We start from the raw sequence: 16,958 nt of genomic DNA, 5'->3' as shown, positions 1-16,958 counted from the left end.
ATAAATAAATATGCAAGACATTAAAAATATTCCAACTACTGTTGAATAAAACAATCTAAATGTTTAATTATATTTCTACTGGTACTTAATTTTCTCTTGCAAATACTAATTAAAAAGGCATTCTGAGAGTACTTCCAAAGGAATACCTTTCTCCTACCAGGTTCAACACATTTTCATAGTTCCTAAGTTTAAGGGCCATAACTCTTTCAAACATGATTGGAACTACATAATAATGCCATACATAAAATTTCAGCTCAATGTCTCAAGGCATTGTGAAAACAATGGCTAGAAAACTATATGTGAGACACATGGACAGACAGACAAGATGAACAGATGGAGACAAAACATTTAGTACCCTCCACTTAGACAGGTACTAATAACATGTTTGTTAAATAATATACAATACGGGCCTCGATGGTGTCGTGGTTAAGCGATCGAACATAAGGCTAGTAGGTACTGGGTTCGCAACCCAGTACCGGCTCCCACCCAGGGCAAGTTTTAATGACTCAGTGGGTAGCTGTAAGACCACTGCACCCTCTGATCTCTCACTAACCACTAACAACTAACCCACTATCCTGGACAGTCAGCCACGATAGCCGAGGTGTGTGAGCCCAGGACAGCATACTTGAACTTTAATTGAATATAAGCATGAAAATGTGAAATGAAATAAATATACAACTGACAGTCTTTGAATAAAACAGGCGTATGGTTCAACCTGATTAAAATTAGCTCCACTATTACATGTGGATCTAACACCAGCCAGTTGGAGCTCATGTCCACCAATCAAAACCTTACTTGCAGAATCCTGCCAGTGATTTAAAAATAATTTGAAAACATTCCAAATTATCCTGAGGGTATATGATATGTTTCATGTGAATTACGAATGCCTTGTTTAGACCAGTAGAACTAATTTTAATCGGATTGCTAACAACACTGCGTAGTCCCCAATGTCCAGGTAACATTTCGTCTGTAAATAATAATTTAAATATTGACCAATCACACTTCGCCTTTTATAACGTTATTTGGGAGCATACAAATTCTAAAAATATCGGGCGAGTCTATTTTAGTGGCCACAGTACAGCGAACCATACCAGTATGTACGGGGTGGGTTATCAGTCTTCAATTTTACATTAAAAATAATTTATTTATTTATAAAAAACCCCAACTAATTCAGTCTTCAGTTTTACATTACAAATTATTTATTTTATAAAATAAAACATGTTTTAAGGCATTCGTAATTCACACGAAACATGTCGTATACCCTCAGAATAATTCGGAATGTTTTCAAATTATTTTTAAATCACTGGCAGGATTCTGCAAGTAAGGTTTTGATTGGTGGACATGAGCTCTAACTGGCTGGTGTTAGATCCACATGTAATAGTGGAGCTAATTTTAATCAGATTGAACCATACGCCTGTTTTATTCAAAGACTGTCAGTTGTATATTCATTTCAATCAGATTGGCGTATGGTTTAGCTCACTCAGTAGAGCACTTGTCTGCGGTGCTTCGGTTGTAGGATCAAAGGCTGTGGTATGTGTTGTCCTGTTTGTTAGAATTAAAAAATGTTTGACATACAATAGCTGATGGTTAATTAATCAATGTGCTCTAGTGGTGTTGTTAAGCAAAACAAACTTTTGAATAAAAAGTACTGTAAATTGAATGCAAGTTAAACACACACATAATAATGGAATTGGAAGAGACATAACTGTGTGTTATACTTGGCTGTACTAATCATAAGGCATGTCAAATCGGGAAAATGATTTAAGTGCTTGATGAACTTTAAACACCCCCCCCCCCCCCCCCCAACTAAAACATCAAAAACTGGCCATACTAAGAAAATGTGTAGTGTAAGGGGAGCGGAAGCATATTCATTGTGTAGTGTAAGAAATAATCTTGCAATAAACTTTAAACAAATCACTTATAGTCTGTCCCATCCTCCTACAACAATGTTTTATGTAACAAATTTCAGTTTGGTTTGACGTAAGAAAAAAAGTAAAAGTTTTTGTATTCATTTTAAAAATCAATCGGATCAGAAATAAATAATTTGTAGTAAATTATATAGCATGAGAAATGGCGTTCCCTGTGGGAAGAACTATAAATATAAAGCCTCCAACACCCCCTCCCCCCTTTCCAACTCAGCCTGCAAACGTTCCCGCAGACACCTTTGTATGATATATATCGATATAATTAATGAAAATCCGATTATTCTTAAGACCTCCTGATCGTCAAAACTTTGCTAACATAATCCTGATTTATTATGCAAGAACTTCGCGCAACAGGGGTGTAAGCGGCTTTTACCCGTTTTTGGTTTTGCACGGCACTCGTCTCGAAGAATGGGCGCAATGACGTCACATAAACGACCAAACGGTATCGACATTCTACATGCAGTAATATCCGTCACGGATTACCCTAGTCTTTGTAAACCGGCAACTAATTTCGTATTAATAAAAGTGATGTATGTGTATCAATATTTCATGCAAACGATAAATTATTATTTCACATATAAGTTTTAAAAACAGTTAGACACTTACCAGATGTGTAGACGAAACGTTCCAACCAGTTGCAACTTCTGACAGGGAAAAGATAATTGTAATAAACTACGGAATTAAAGAGTGGGAGGGACCATTATTTGGCTAACCTACTGACCCACGTGAACATATTCGAAAATGCTATTGGTTCGTACAAACGTCAATCAACTTTGCTTTCCTAAAAGGAGAAATCGCGCTGCCAAAGCTTTTAGCATGTTTACTAAAGTTTCCGACTAGGAAACAAGAAATTATATTTTTGTTTATTATGTACAGTACTTAATTTGATGTCGAAAGGAAGACAAAAAGTATTATTTTCAAAATAACACCATGGCATATTATCGTTATCGTTTAGTGGTCATAGTTCAAATATGGTAGTGAATAACATGACATCCAAGAGAACCAAATACTTTATAGTGAAGCACGGTACAGCGTGTAATGCTTTTTCTCAGTAAAAAAAAAGGGAGAACAAGACAAGCGAGAATGAAAGAAAGAGATAGGGGGAGGAGGAGAGATAGAGAGACAGACTACGGTTAAGTTCTATGACTTCAGTAACGCTTGCTTACCTCATCTAATTTACATAATTACATTTTTTTTTTTTTTTTTTACATAAATGTGTCCCATCACATTAGCTCATATCATTAATGTTTTACTGTTTTACAGACCTTCAAAAATGCTTAATATCAAGCATTATAGCCTACTACACCAAGTATATTAAAATTCATAAAGCTAATTGTCTAATAATAAAATTAAGTTTCCAAAAGATCGGTAAATTAATAAATGTAATTATATCTAACACAACAATTGTTGAGATGTATTTTATTATTATTATTTTTATTGTTTGGCATTTTGAAAAGTTGTTTTGCATCGCCCACTTTAATTTGTTACTGAATATGATAAGCTCCTGTATATATAAAAGAATTTAAGGGTCAAAAATTTATAACCAAATAAGTTTCAGAGTGTATTAGATTGATGATGTAAACTACACCAAAATTTTTATTTATTGTTCCATATTTACAAAAAAACACAAATAAACGTCACTGTATACAAGAAAGTCACATGACATGCTGTCAAAGTTGAAGGTTGTCAAACATGGATTTTACACATTAGAACATTCGTTTAATAGTGTGTGAATCCACCCCTGGCGCGAATACACTCGACACATCGTTGCCTCATGCTGTTGATCAGACGTCTGAAGAACTCTTGGGGAATGGCCTACCACACTGCCATAAGAAGTTGACCCAGATCATGAAGGTTGGCCGGAGGGGCATGGTTATCCCGAACTCTCCTGCCTAATTCGTCCCAGGCGTGCTCTATTGGGGCCAAGTCAGGCGAATATGCTGGCCAATCCATCCTGGCGATACCTTGTTGTCTGAGAAAGTCCGTTACCACCCTGGCGCGGTGGGGTCTGGCATTGTCATCCTGCAGAACTGCCCCGCCGCCAATCTGCTGAAGGCCTGGGAAAACCAACGGCCGGATAATCTCATTCAGATAGCGGATTCCATTCAGATTGCCATCCACCACATAGAGGGGGGTCCTGTGGTGGATAGAGATGCCGCCCCACACCATGACGCTGCCACCACCGAACCGGTGACGTTGTCTAACGTTAACGTCAGCGAAGCGCTCCCCAGAACGTCTGTAGACACGAACCCGACAGTCGTTGAACTGGAGACTAAACCTGGACTCATCAGTGAACATCACTCGACCCCATTGAACACGTTGCCACCGCAGATGAAGTGTGCACCAGTGACGTCTGGCCTTCTGTGACGTGGTAGGAGTGGTGGTCGAACAGCCTGGCGACGGCAGCGTAGATTATTGGCTCTCAGACGATTGCGTATAGTTTGATCAGACACTCGAGTTCCAGTCGCAGTCCGCAGATTGTCACGTAATCGGCGTGCAGTGGTTGTGCGTTGACGTAGAGCCATATTGGTGATGTAGCGGTCCCCTCTATTTGTAGTGCTTCGGGGTCTTCCCGAACGTGGACGATTTCGAACAGAATTTGTTGCTTGGTACCGTTGCCACAGTCGGCCAACGACACTCTGACTGACACCAAGTCTCAGAGCAACATTTCCTTGCGTATTGCCATCCTGAAGCCAAGCAATAGCCCTTCCTCGATCTTCGATAGTCAGTTGACGTCGTACCATTGTCAAATTTGAAGTGTGCACCGTACACGAACGCAAGCTCCAATTATACGGAAATTCAGCATTGGGAACATGGAATACACATGCAAAGCGTTCAAATGAAGCGCTTTGTGAAAAAGCAAGTTATGGGCACTTAGCAGACCTTTCGCTTTCGCCCTAATTTACGTGCAAATGTAAGCATGTTTTCGCCATTAGAACTAGTCGACAGTGTCAATGACAGTGGATTTTAATTCATTTATGGGTTGCTTAGACCCACTTTCGTCAAAATGGAAAATACCATGCGTGACATTATGGTCTAGCTAATATAATTGACATTCAGAAAATAATGTCGAAAATATCGTCTGACCCTTAAATTCTTTTGAGTAGTATATTATTTTCAATTCCCGTAGATTGCCTTTAACGTTGGGCCGTAGCGTATATACATTTTATTCTGTTATCATTCTGTCAGTCAGCTAATACATCGATCGAATTATGTAACCGAAATATTAAAAATCAATCAAAGTTAGAGTCGGACGCATCATTTAAACCATAAGCGTATGAGACAGGGAGACAGGGAGGCAGGGCAACTGCCCCCATGTACTGGAGAAAAACCTCAAATTCGGGCAAAAATGATAGAGATATTTGGGGAAAATGTGCTAACCTGAGACCTTTTTACCATGCATTTCCATCATTCTACCATTAAAATTAGTTGTAATCCACATAAAAATGCGTAGTAATTCGTTTGCAACACTATATAACTGTTTCATAGCAATGCTAATATGAATAAACGTTATTTTCCAGATTCTGACATTTGTTTTTAATTCGGGCAAAAACCAGCCTACCCCTTACAAAAATGGGAGCCCGTACGCCTATGACTTAGACCGTAGTCTGAAAAAGATCGAGTCTAAACCAAGATACCCTTTCCGAGTTTCCTGCCATTGTTAAGACATTTCTGATTTATACAGTCCAGTTAACGACTAAAAATCACACATATAAGGATAACGAAAACCAAATACGCTGTATAGAACATTGAAACAACAAGTTTCTCTGAGGCCATAAAGTTATATGTATAATTTCGTAGGATACACAAATATGGATACGTTTCTATTTAACTCAATCCTGTCTGCTTTAAATGACCTTGAAAGGTGAAACACGATAATGAATATAAAAAACTATGCTAGCTGTATATTCACAACATGAGTTTGTAAACAAATCAAACAAGAATGTACAGAGAAGAAAACTATGCCAAGGTAATTTGTACTTCTCTCAGACAAAACGACTATCTAAACTTTAGATTAAATATTAAAACAATGTTGCAAGGCTGGTGTTTATATACGTGTTTGCATAGTTGGGGTAGGCGTCAGTAGATGATAATAATAAAACGAACCACAGAGCTAAATGCAACTTATCCCCCCCCCCCCCCACCTCCATGATTCCGTATGAGTTATAAAAACCATGGAAAGAGAAAACTATCAGTTAAGGGACCGTTCAACAATTATGTAACGCAAACATTTTGCTATTTTATTTTTATCCCCTCCACCATGTAACATTAGGGCCAAAATCATTTCCCCTCTAAAATTATTAACAGTTAATACTACCCACACCTTCCACTTCCGTCATTACGAAGCAATTTGGCCAATGTCATTTGTTTTTGTTTGTATTTATCAGAGCTTTGAATAGTAGAAAACTTACCGGCTGTATTTTACTTCAAGAAATAAAAACACTAAAAAAAGAGACATTTGTTTTACAAGAGTTACGCAACTGTTGACAAACACCCCTCCCTCCACGTAATGTTTTGTAGAGAATCCCATGATACCTATCTCCCCATTAAAGCTTTAAGAAATTGTTGACCCGGTGTGTCTTGAACCTCAGGCAGATGTGTTAAAGGGACGGTTCTGAGGTTGCAGCCACTGCAAGGTTTTCCCACCCAACACTTTTCTTATTTATAACATCAGTGTCTGTATATTCAACGTGTTTGCGTTCATATGCTAATGTCTGTCTAAAACGTTTTTAATACATACAGAATTATTTGGAAGTAAAATCTGGTTTGGGCTACTATAAACATGATGATGACAACAAACAACTTATTTATTCTCAACAAGTTTGTTTTGTTTAATGACACCACTGCAGCATATTTTTCATTGGGTATTGGATGTCAATCATTTGGTAATTTAGAGAGGAAACCCACTACATTTTTCCATTAGTAGCAAGTGATCTTTTATATGCACCATCCCGCAGACATGATAGCACATACCACAGCCTTTGATATATACCAGTCATGGTGCACTGGCTGGAATGAGAAATAGTCCAATGGGCTCACCGTCAGAGATCGATCCTAAACTTAGAGCACTTTACCACTGGGCTACGATCAGCCCCTTATTCTCAACAAGAAAATATCTTTAATGTGTAATTTTAGTACTCAAATGTTAGCTGTTAACATGTTACAATGGCTGGTAACTCATGATAGTCCCTTTAAGAGTCTGCTATAGCTATTTTGTACCAGCAGTGACTCAGCTGATGATTCACCCAACACCAAGCCAACAGACAATATACAACAATCTTTGTAAATGTGTATATTTATTTTTCTAAAAATATATATTATTTAAACACAGATTGTTTTACCCTTTTGAATTGTAACAAATTAACACAGGATGTCCACAAAAAAAAATAATTAAGATTTATTAACAATTACCATCAAGATTTCAAACTATGGTATTGCACATATAAACATACTGACCCTCATACCAATTGTTTACCCATGTTGTTTATTGAACGAGTTTATAGTGCACAATATTATTTCGGTTGAGTGGTATAAATCTTGCACACTATGGAGTAATAAATAACATGGAAAACAACTGGTTTGTGGTTCAGTACTTATTTCATATCATCTTTGTGTATTATGATTAACAAAGGTTTAATTAAATGACACAGCTTTTCTTTGCTGGACAGTTAGTCGAATGTTCTGAAATTGACAGAATGTTGAGCATCCTGGCCAGGGACATGACATCATTCGAAGTGAACATATTTTCAATAAAATAATTTTTTTATTGCACGGTCAGAATGATTGTTATTATTACTATAGTAAGATTAGTTGGGTACTTAAAACAGACACATCTGTTAATCCTCAGGGTTGGTAAACGACAAAGTTTTCAAAGGAAATCTTGATAAGAACGGTCTGTACTTTTTTGTTAATTTATCGATGTATAACAGTCACAAATAGTATAAAATTGCATAGCTTAGTGAAACGATTTTATACTAAATCTTTCACTTATACATTGATAAATTCACAAAAAATGACCAACAATTTTTGTAATTACAAACAACACAGCTTATTTAGTTAAAAATACACATAAATCAGTTTCGAACGTCCTGTCAATGACACTTTTTATGTAGCGATGTCTCATCTGACGTCATTTTCTGAGATTTATTAAAGGATAACATCCAGATTTTAAACAACGTCATCCAATCAGAATACAGGAAATCATGTAGCAGCTTAAAGTTAATAATTATATATATATATATATATCTATATGAAGACAGGAATTTGACCGATTCAAAGTGTATTTGGTAGGAAATTCCATTAAAGTTAAAGCATAAACTGGGATCTTGATGTTTTCATCCAATGTCTAAAGACTTTTATGCTTCTCTTAGTAGAATGTGATATGTGGACACAGGATTGGATATTGTCTTTCATTCTTGACACAAAATTATCTCAGGGGGCCTTGATGAGGCCAAACATAGGTCCAGTATTATCAAATGATCACTCTTGGATCATTCAGAGAGTACAATTCACCAAAATCAAAAAGAATTTGTCATGACATTTTAAGACAAATTAGTCAAATTTTGCATATTCATGACACATTTGGCACAGTCGGTCCATGAACATATGTTTAACGACATCCCAGCATGTAAAACACACCGGCTATTGGGTGCAGTCTGTCAAATACAAAGGATTAAAAACAGTTTGTGAATGCCCTGCAGCAGGATGTGGTTGACACTATTTGTCGTAAGACTCCAGAAAGTTCTTACAACATCGGTAACATTGTTCATATACTTGTTCAAATCCATCAATGGTACCAGCCTGCAAAGATAGAAAATAAATGATTAAATTTAACAACAAGAATACCATGGAAATAAACGTCTACCATAAAAATTTCGGTGTTCTGTGACGAACATCCATAGGTGCAACTATAAACCAAGTTTCATTGATCTAGTACTTAAGAGTTTGAAAAATGGATCTAAATGTGAAAATTTAAGGCAAAAGTTAACACTGCCATTGTATCCGTAGGAAAAGTAATACCTATATCTCACATGTTTTTACTCTGTAATGACGAGACAAAAAACAAAACAGAATTTTTCAATGAAAGTAAATCATCACAGAAATGTTTAAATAATTAGCCAATTCAGTTGCCAAAACATTTCCTTTTTAGGTAATTTCAATTTGATACCTTTAAACTTTGTTGTCAGAAATTTGTTTTTAACTGGTACTTTTAAGAGATTGAAAATAATGAAACATGTTGCGGGTTTCTTCCTACTATATGTCACAATGACCAAATGTTCGATGATTAACTAACCAATATGCTCTAGTGGTGTCATTAACACATTTGTTATTTATGTTAAAATAAATAAATAAATTGTGTCATACATTTGTCATTTGATCTAAATTTAATGATCCTATTTTGTTAGTTTTTGTGGAATGTTTGTAAAAGGACCATTCTTCTAACCATTTACTAAAATATTAGTGTTTTATATATTTAAAAAACACCAAAAGACACCCAAAATAAAATAAAATAGTAAACCTGATTTGTGTTATAAATCTATACTTACAAAATAAGGGTCAACTATAACAAGTTGCTTCTCTGGATCGTATTCCCCTAACAACTTGAGTTTAGCACTGAACGGAGATTTCGGTTTAAAACTTTCAACATCACTGAAATACAAAAACATTTTTAAAAATTAAAATTAAAATATTGGATACCCAATAGACGAGTTGCTTTTTAAAGATTAGATTTATTTTAATTACATACAAACATAGGAATTAAATCAAATAAACAACATAATACTTGAGAATGGAATAACAAAAACACAACTATAATTTTTTTCTTTCTTATGCCCATTTCATGCAAGATGCCCCACAGTAAAACATATGGAAAGTTCATTTGCAAAATGATATAATTACAAAATTTCCATGTTTATACGATTTCCTCAATTCTGACTGGACTACGTGGAAGAAAAACTGAATGTTATCTTTTGATAAACCTCAGAAAATTATGTCATTACGCCAGCTGGGACGCCATTACGTAAAACGGGTCATGGAAAAGACACTCTATGTATTTTAACTAAATATGGCGTGTCCAGGCACTTGTGCATAAATTTTAGAAGAGAGGGGAGAGCTAAACTGTGGCTAGTGAAATTTATGAGCGGTTAAGACATGATTCCCCTTGCTTGATCAAGGGGAGGGTTCGACTGCCATAACCAACCCTCTACACAAGCTCCTTTCTTTGTAATTATATAAAATCTGTTTGTAATTTTTTTTAAATGAATTTATTGATGTACAACTGTCACAAACTGCATAAAATAGCATAGCGTAGTGAAGGATTTTTAACTAAACACCTCAGAAAATATGTCATTACATCAAATGGGACGTCATTACACAAAGCAGATCATGGGAAGAATGGTAGAAACTGATTTATGAATTATGTGTAGTTTTAACTAAATAAGTTGTGCTGTTTGTAATTATAAGAATTGTTCGTAATTATTTTGCGAATTTATCAATGTATAACAGTAATTTTTTTTAGTATAAAACCACTTTGCTACACTATTCGATTTCATACAATTTGTGACTGTTATACATGGATAAATTCGCCAAAAATGACGAACAATTCTTATATAGATCTACACTGAGAGGCATAAATAATACAATGGGTACTTCACAGGGGGTGGAGGTGGTGGTGGTCAAAGCTGTCAGCTAAACCGACAGTGGCGGCCCATCCTCCACCTGCACTAGCGCCAATGGAAATGGGACATGAGGTGGTTACGACGCCACTATCCAGCCCACCGGCTTCTCCAAAGGTTGTTGTTGTGGCAGATACAGAACGTGACTCCAAGAAGAGGAAGGTATCAGAAAAAGCCTCGCCGACCCAGCCCGAAACTTGGAACATTGCTTCCGACAAGCTGCCTCACAAGTTCCGTGGAGCTGTGATGGGGGGAGTATACCCACATCTCTCAGCTCGGCCCTTACAAAGTCAACAGCTGGTGACCATTACCATAAGGTCAGGAGTGGTGGTACCAGTTGCAGCTACATGGGCCCAGTGAGACGTACTACGTCACATTGGAGCGGAACAGGGTGTACCGTCAAGGATTGCTGAGGCACGACATGGATAGCACCACCATCCTTTCACGTTCTCCGCCCTCCTTTCACGTTCTCCGCCCTCCTTTAGTTTTCTGTGCCCGTCTTTATTTTCAAGCACACTACTATATTTTCCAGCACCTATCTCCACTATTTCCAAATGCAATTTTTTTTCCACACATAAAATAACACAATGATCAACAAGGAAACAAGCCGCGTCGTGTACGAAAAAGCAATTGACGAAACATTTACGACAGTGACTGTAACGTAATTTAACAGTATTTTTAACAGCCTCTATTTTGTCCCATAGCTGTATCCATTTGTATATTTAATACACACAATAAAAGTTATATTTTATTTTAGCAATGAAAACATTTTTATTTTTTACGGATTCGGCAATCTCCGATTGAAAACCCCCCACTTATTTGAGCCACATTTGTCACACGATCAGAACAGTCATTCTGTCTTTTGTTTCCACTAACTATCATCTGATATTTTGTCCTCAATTGCAGATATAATTGGTTGTAACTGATGATTTTTTCTTTCCGTCATTCCATTATTCTGTTTATTCAACAGTTCTTTATAAAATATTGTAAACTTTTCATTTTTGGGGGATATCACTGCTTATAAAAACGGAAGTGGCAGTGTTTATCATTAAAATCATTTATCTTGGGTGCCAAATAATATATACACCGCCTTTACAAAAACGAAACTACTTTATATCAGCTGGCGATAATATTTTATCACAGCGATCAATTAAATCGATGAACATAGAAATAACAAAAACATGTATCCGACATTAGGGGATCACTTTAGAAAAATCTTTATTGTTTTTCATATATCTTGAAATTATTATTAAAATAATATTAAAACTTTGATCAGTTCAACAAAACCGGAACTGCCCGTGAATGTCAGACCGATAACATCTTCGGTTCAATTAAGACAAGTCTACTTGTATTTCGTATAAACTTTCTTGCATTTTTTTTACAATATGGTAACCCCCTCGCTCTTATTTTTCTCCTTTCTTTTTTAAGGGTGTGGTGCGGCACAGATGCCCTCCTTTAATTTTCACCCAGCAAGAACACTGCTCATTATGGTAAAATGTTAAAAAGACACACAAAAAATGGTTGCTTTATAGGCAACACGTGCAAAACGATATAATGATATAAGCTTGTACTGAAAAAACTAAAGGGTTAAAAAGTATATATAATGGAAAATAAAAAGGATGTTACCAAGTCTGTATTTTATGGTAACCTGTCAAAGAGTTACTCATACCTGAGGTTGTCATGATCCATCCCAAAGATGTAGTCAAACGTATTAAAATCTTCTCGTTTTATCTGAAAAATAAAATAAACAATTACTGACAAATCATCAACCATTACAAAGAAAGAATGAAAGAAAGAAAGAAAGAAAGCAAGGAAATGTTTTATTTAATGACACAATTTAGTTACCTAGCATTGAACATGGGGTCAAAGACCACAGAGATTAACAGAGAGAAAACCTCCTGCCGCCAATGATTACAAATATTCTTGGCTCAAAGAAATGTCCAGACAGACAAACAGTTGTGTGTAGAGTGAAATATCTTTACAATGACATGTACATCATCTGACTGAAAACTAACATGACCAGGGTTTTACCAGTACATTTATTTGATAACTATAAACCTTTTATTTCAAACTGGGGCAGGATATAGCTCAGTAGTACAGTGGTTGCTTGATGCGCAGTCAGTCTGGGATCGATCTCCATTGGGCTATTTCTCGTTCCAGCCAGTGCACCACGACTGGTATATCAAAGGCCATGGTTTGTGTTATCCTGTCTGTGGGATGGTGCATATAAAAGATCCCTTGCTGGTAATTGAAAAAGAGTAGCCCATGAAGTGGCGACAGCGGATTTCCTCTCTCAATATCTGTGTGGTCCTTAACCATATGTCCGACGCCATATAACCGTAAATAAAATGTGTTATAAAACATTTCCTTCCTTCTTTTTATTTCAAACTAGAACTCTTATTTTTAAGAGTATACATACTCATAATACTGCAAGATTAGCATGCATAAAATTGTAATGATTACTACTTGATATCAAACGGTCATAACTGAACAAAAAAATGCACTGTATACGAGGTGTAAATATAACTACATTTGTGTTGATATAGATATATTATATGTCAGTTTAACAGTGCACAAACTGGGACCATATTACAACTTGTTCACTTCATTTGCCAGTTTAAGCTGGCTATGGTTTACAATAAAAAATATAATTACATATCAATTACATCAGCTGAAGAATGGATTAAAACAGCCACCAATTTGAAATGAGCAGCTTCCCACTTTGAGACATAATCAACAGCCTGGGGGCATTCACGGTTTAGGCTAGTGAATTTAGTGAATTTGCTATGAATATCTGTCACCAAATTGAAATTTCATTTAGCCAGTCTGCAAAAATTGCAGAACATACATAACAACAGATTATTTTCGAATGAGCTTTTTGGCTAACAACAGCTTAAACCCTTGGCATTAACCAAATATCCCTTCAAACAAGAAAAGAAAGGAAGAAAACCACTAAAGAGACGAACCTGTCTTCCTGTATGTTTGTATCCCACGATGCCGTTCTTCTTGAGAATCTTCATGGTGTACTCATGGGGTGCACTACCAATGAACCAGTCCCCGATACCAGCACTGTCAATAAGCCACTGAAGGAAAAAACTAAACAAATAATCAAAAAAATAAAATACACATACAATATCAGAATATTTCATAATCGTCCATAATGCATTCACGGTGTACAAGTTCATGGCGTAGACTATCAATAAGGCAGTCAATATGACCACTGTCAATAAGCCATTAACAGTACCCCTCCAAAAAACCCAACAAAAACCCAGACCCCCAAATGTACATTAGAATATATATGTATCACCCATGGTGCACTCGCCGACTAAGACTGCCAGTCACAAATAATGGTACTGTCAATAAGCCAACAACATTTACCCCCCACCAATACATCAGAATCATGTATCATCAAAATCATGTATCACGCATGGTGCACTAACTGACTAGACTGCCTGTCACAAATATGGGCACCGTCAATAAGCCACCAACAGTAACCCCCACCCATAATGCATACATCAGAATCATGTATCATCTATGGTGCACTCATACTGTACTCATGAGGCAGACTGCAAATACAATGACTGAGTAATATCAGCAATTATAATATATGCACACATATGCAAATCTATCTACCTACCTATACAGAGGTGTACTTGGGGAAACAAACTACCAATGAACAAGTTCCTTAAGAAAATCATGTAGAGGGGGAAATCTGCTGAAGGGAAATAACTCTGTAATCTCTACTGGTCATGGACATCTTGTACATTATGTATACATACAATTATTTGCCATTGCCACATCAATTATTGAAACTTTTCCATATCAGGAGATACAAGTAATGCAGCTGAAACTTTAAAAGGACTAAGCACTTTTTCAGTTACAGAAAGCTCTGTGATCAGCCTCCAAGGCACAGAATCATATTTGGAATCCACTTCCATCAAATATTTACCCCCCTGAAATGTATTCATGCCTTACACCCTCCACCCAGAAACTACATAACATCTATAAAAAAAATGGTACAATCTTCCTTTAACGAACATCTGATATGCTGATTAGCACACCTGTGCATACAAATTTGGATAAATTGCCAAATACAAACTTCAGCAATTTTAATACAATTAAAGTTAAAGTTTGAGGATATTGAGCACACTGATTTATTAATTCTGACATACTGTCCTAGTGGAATCCTGCTAAATTTTTCCATTAGCAGTACTTAAGGGATGTTTTATATGCACTTTATGATAGACAGGACACAGCATACCACAACTTATGCAATACCAGTTGTGGAGCACTGGTTGGGATGAGCAGTGTTTCTGCCAGAAAGACATTTTTGGGTATGGCGCTATGGGTTATGGGGGGCCTACCCCAGAAAGAAAATGGGTTAAGTTTAGGGTTAGGGTTAAGAAAATCATACAGTCATAAGAGTTATTAATTTTGTCAAAAGGTTAACTTAAAAAAATTAAATCTACAAAAACATTTGGGTACGACGCCATACACGTTTTACCCTCTGGCAGAAACCCTGAGGGAAAAAAAAGAATCCGAGAAAAGATCCAGCGAGGAGATTCAATCCTATATGACCCATACACCTCAGGCAATAAAATAAACATACATCCTTAAACCTAGTTTCCATAAAATCTGTAGTAGATTGTCAACTGATGCAGCATCATAAAGACCAAAGAAATAATGAATAGAAACAGTTGCAGATGGTTTGTGTTAGATCTGTCCAATGCAGATAGCGACTATGTTGTTATACAAAAATATTTTTGGTCTGTGTCGGTCTGCATTGACTGGTGACCGGCTACAGAGTTTATGGAAACTGAGCTTTATGCACACCTGTTCAGCTTCACCTTTCTGTTGTACGAGATGTCTCATTATCCCTTCTGCCATCGTTGATCGGCATATGTTACCTAGGTAACAAAAAAAACAATAAAGTAAAATAAATACTGATCTCAGGGACAGATACATGATTTATCTAGGGAGGGGGCGTAATGTCAAAAACATGAACCTATAGTATTTTTAAACTAGCATACATCATATAAAGGTGATTCCCCCCACAACAAACACAATCCACACGTTACATCTTCCTGACTAAAAAGAAATAAATCCATTATAATCGCAGGATTTTCACATTCAAGGGAGACTGTGTACACCACAAACATTTGATTATTTTAAAACTCACTCTGCATGAGTGGAAGTCGGTACCGAGGTATGAACTCAGTACCTAGCAGCCTTAAGTCTTATCCACTACACCACCAATGCTGGTGAAGTTATATGCAAAATTCAACTGTATATATATGTTTCCAGCTCTGTGAACAAGTAATGATTTTTTTTTAACACCACCACTAAAGCACCGGCTATTGGCTGTCAAACATTTGGTAATTTTGACATAGAGTCTTAGAGAGGAAACCTGCCACATTTTTCCATTAGTAGCAAGGGATCTTTTATATGCACCATCCCACAGGCAGAATAGCACCTACCACAACCTTTGATAAACTAAAGTGGTAAACCTAGATCAATCCCCATCTGTGGCCCATTCAGCTATTTTTTGTTCAAGCTAAATCATGACTGGTGTATCAAAAACTGTGGTATGTGCTATCCTATCTGTGGAATAGTGAAAGTAAAATCCCTTACTAATAATCTAACGGAAAATGTAATGGGTTTTATCTCTAAGACTCAGGGTTTCTGCCAGAGGGTAAAACGGGTATGGCGCCATACCCAGATTTAAAAAAATTTTTTAACCTTTTGACAAAATTAATTACTCTTATCATTAATGTATAAGTTTCTTAATCCTAACCCTAAACATAACCTATTTTCTTTCTGGGGAAGGCCTCTCACATCCCCTGCTGACTGTGGTTGCATTCAATTCCATAGCGCCATACCCAAATATTTCTTTCTGGCAGAAACACTGAGACTATATGTCAAAATTACCAAATGTCTGACATCCTATAGCCTATAATTAATAAATCAGTGAGCTCAAGTAGTGTCGTTAAAAAAACCCTACTTTATCACCTAATTGAGTGATGAAAATAAACTGTGGTGCAAGACCAAACAAGGTAAAAATGTAGCAACTAAATAAATCAATGATATGATTATATCTTTAAGTAAATGACAGCCAACATAAATATGACAGTAATGAAGCATGTTTTGTCAAACAAAATTATGCTAATTGTGCATTACCGAGGCAGAAAAACAGAACCGATTTCTTTTTACCGGGGGCCGACATTGTTTTTCCCACAATTCCGTGTGCAGAAATTCAGCGTTGACTGGTTTGCAGGCGTAACTTGCACTCACACTGTAAAACAGGCACTAAATGCGCGTCAAAACAAATATTGGTCGGTTCACCTAATCCAACATAATG

At 36.4% G+C, this 16,958-nt stretch overlaps 2 protein-coding genes across 17 annotated transcripts in view; both read right to left on the bottom strand.

Moving 5' to 3' along the window:
- LOC121382258 (troponin I-like) overlaps positions 1–2,595 on the bottom strand; it is a 98,482-nt gene extending 95,887 nt beyond the window's left edge. For 9 of the 16 annotated variants that reach the window (XM_041511800.1, XM_041511798.1, XM_041511808.1 and 6 more), the window contains exon 1: positions 2,532–2,594. The gene's annotated coding sequence lies outside the window, so the exon portion shown is untranslated. Of the gene's footprint in view, positions 1–2,531 lie in introns of all 16 variants that reach the window. The other 7 variants (XM_041511796.1, XM_041511795.1, XM_041511807.1 and 4 more) reach the window with 1 other exon arrangement.
- Positions 2,596–7,205: 4,610 nt separating this feature from the next.
- Positions 7,206–16,861, bottom strand: LOC121380702 (low molecular weight phosphotyrosine protein phosphatase-like). The gene is made up of 6 exons (XM_041509653.1): positions 16,778–16,861; positions 15,434–15,507; positions 13,567–13,683; positions 12,270–12,331; positions 9,473–9,575; positions 7,206–8,726 (listed from the first exon to the last, which is right to left on the bottom strand). Exons 1-6 carry the CDS (start codon positions 16,821–16,823, stop codon positions 8,643–8,645), a joined length of 486 nt encoding a protein of 161 aa, XP_041365587.1. The 5' UTR covers positions 16,824–16,861; the 3' UTR covers positions 7,206–8,642.
- Between the last annotated feature and the right edge of the window lie 97 nt (positions 16,862–16,958).

This window comes from Gigantopelta aegis, chromosome 9 (assembly GCF_016097555.1).
Source record: "Gigantopelta aegis isolate Gae_Host chromosome 9, Gae_host_genome, whole genome shotgun sequence".
NCBI lineage: Eukaryota > Metazoa > Mollusca > Gastropoda > Neomphalida > Peltospiridae > Gigantopelta > Gigantopelta aegis.
This window is presented reverse-complemented; position numbering and strand designations above follow the sequence as displayed.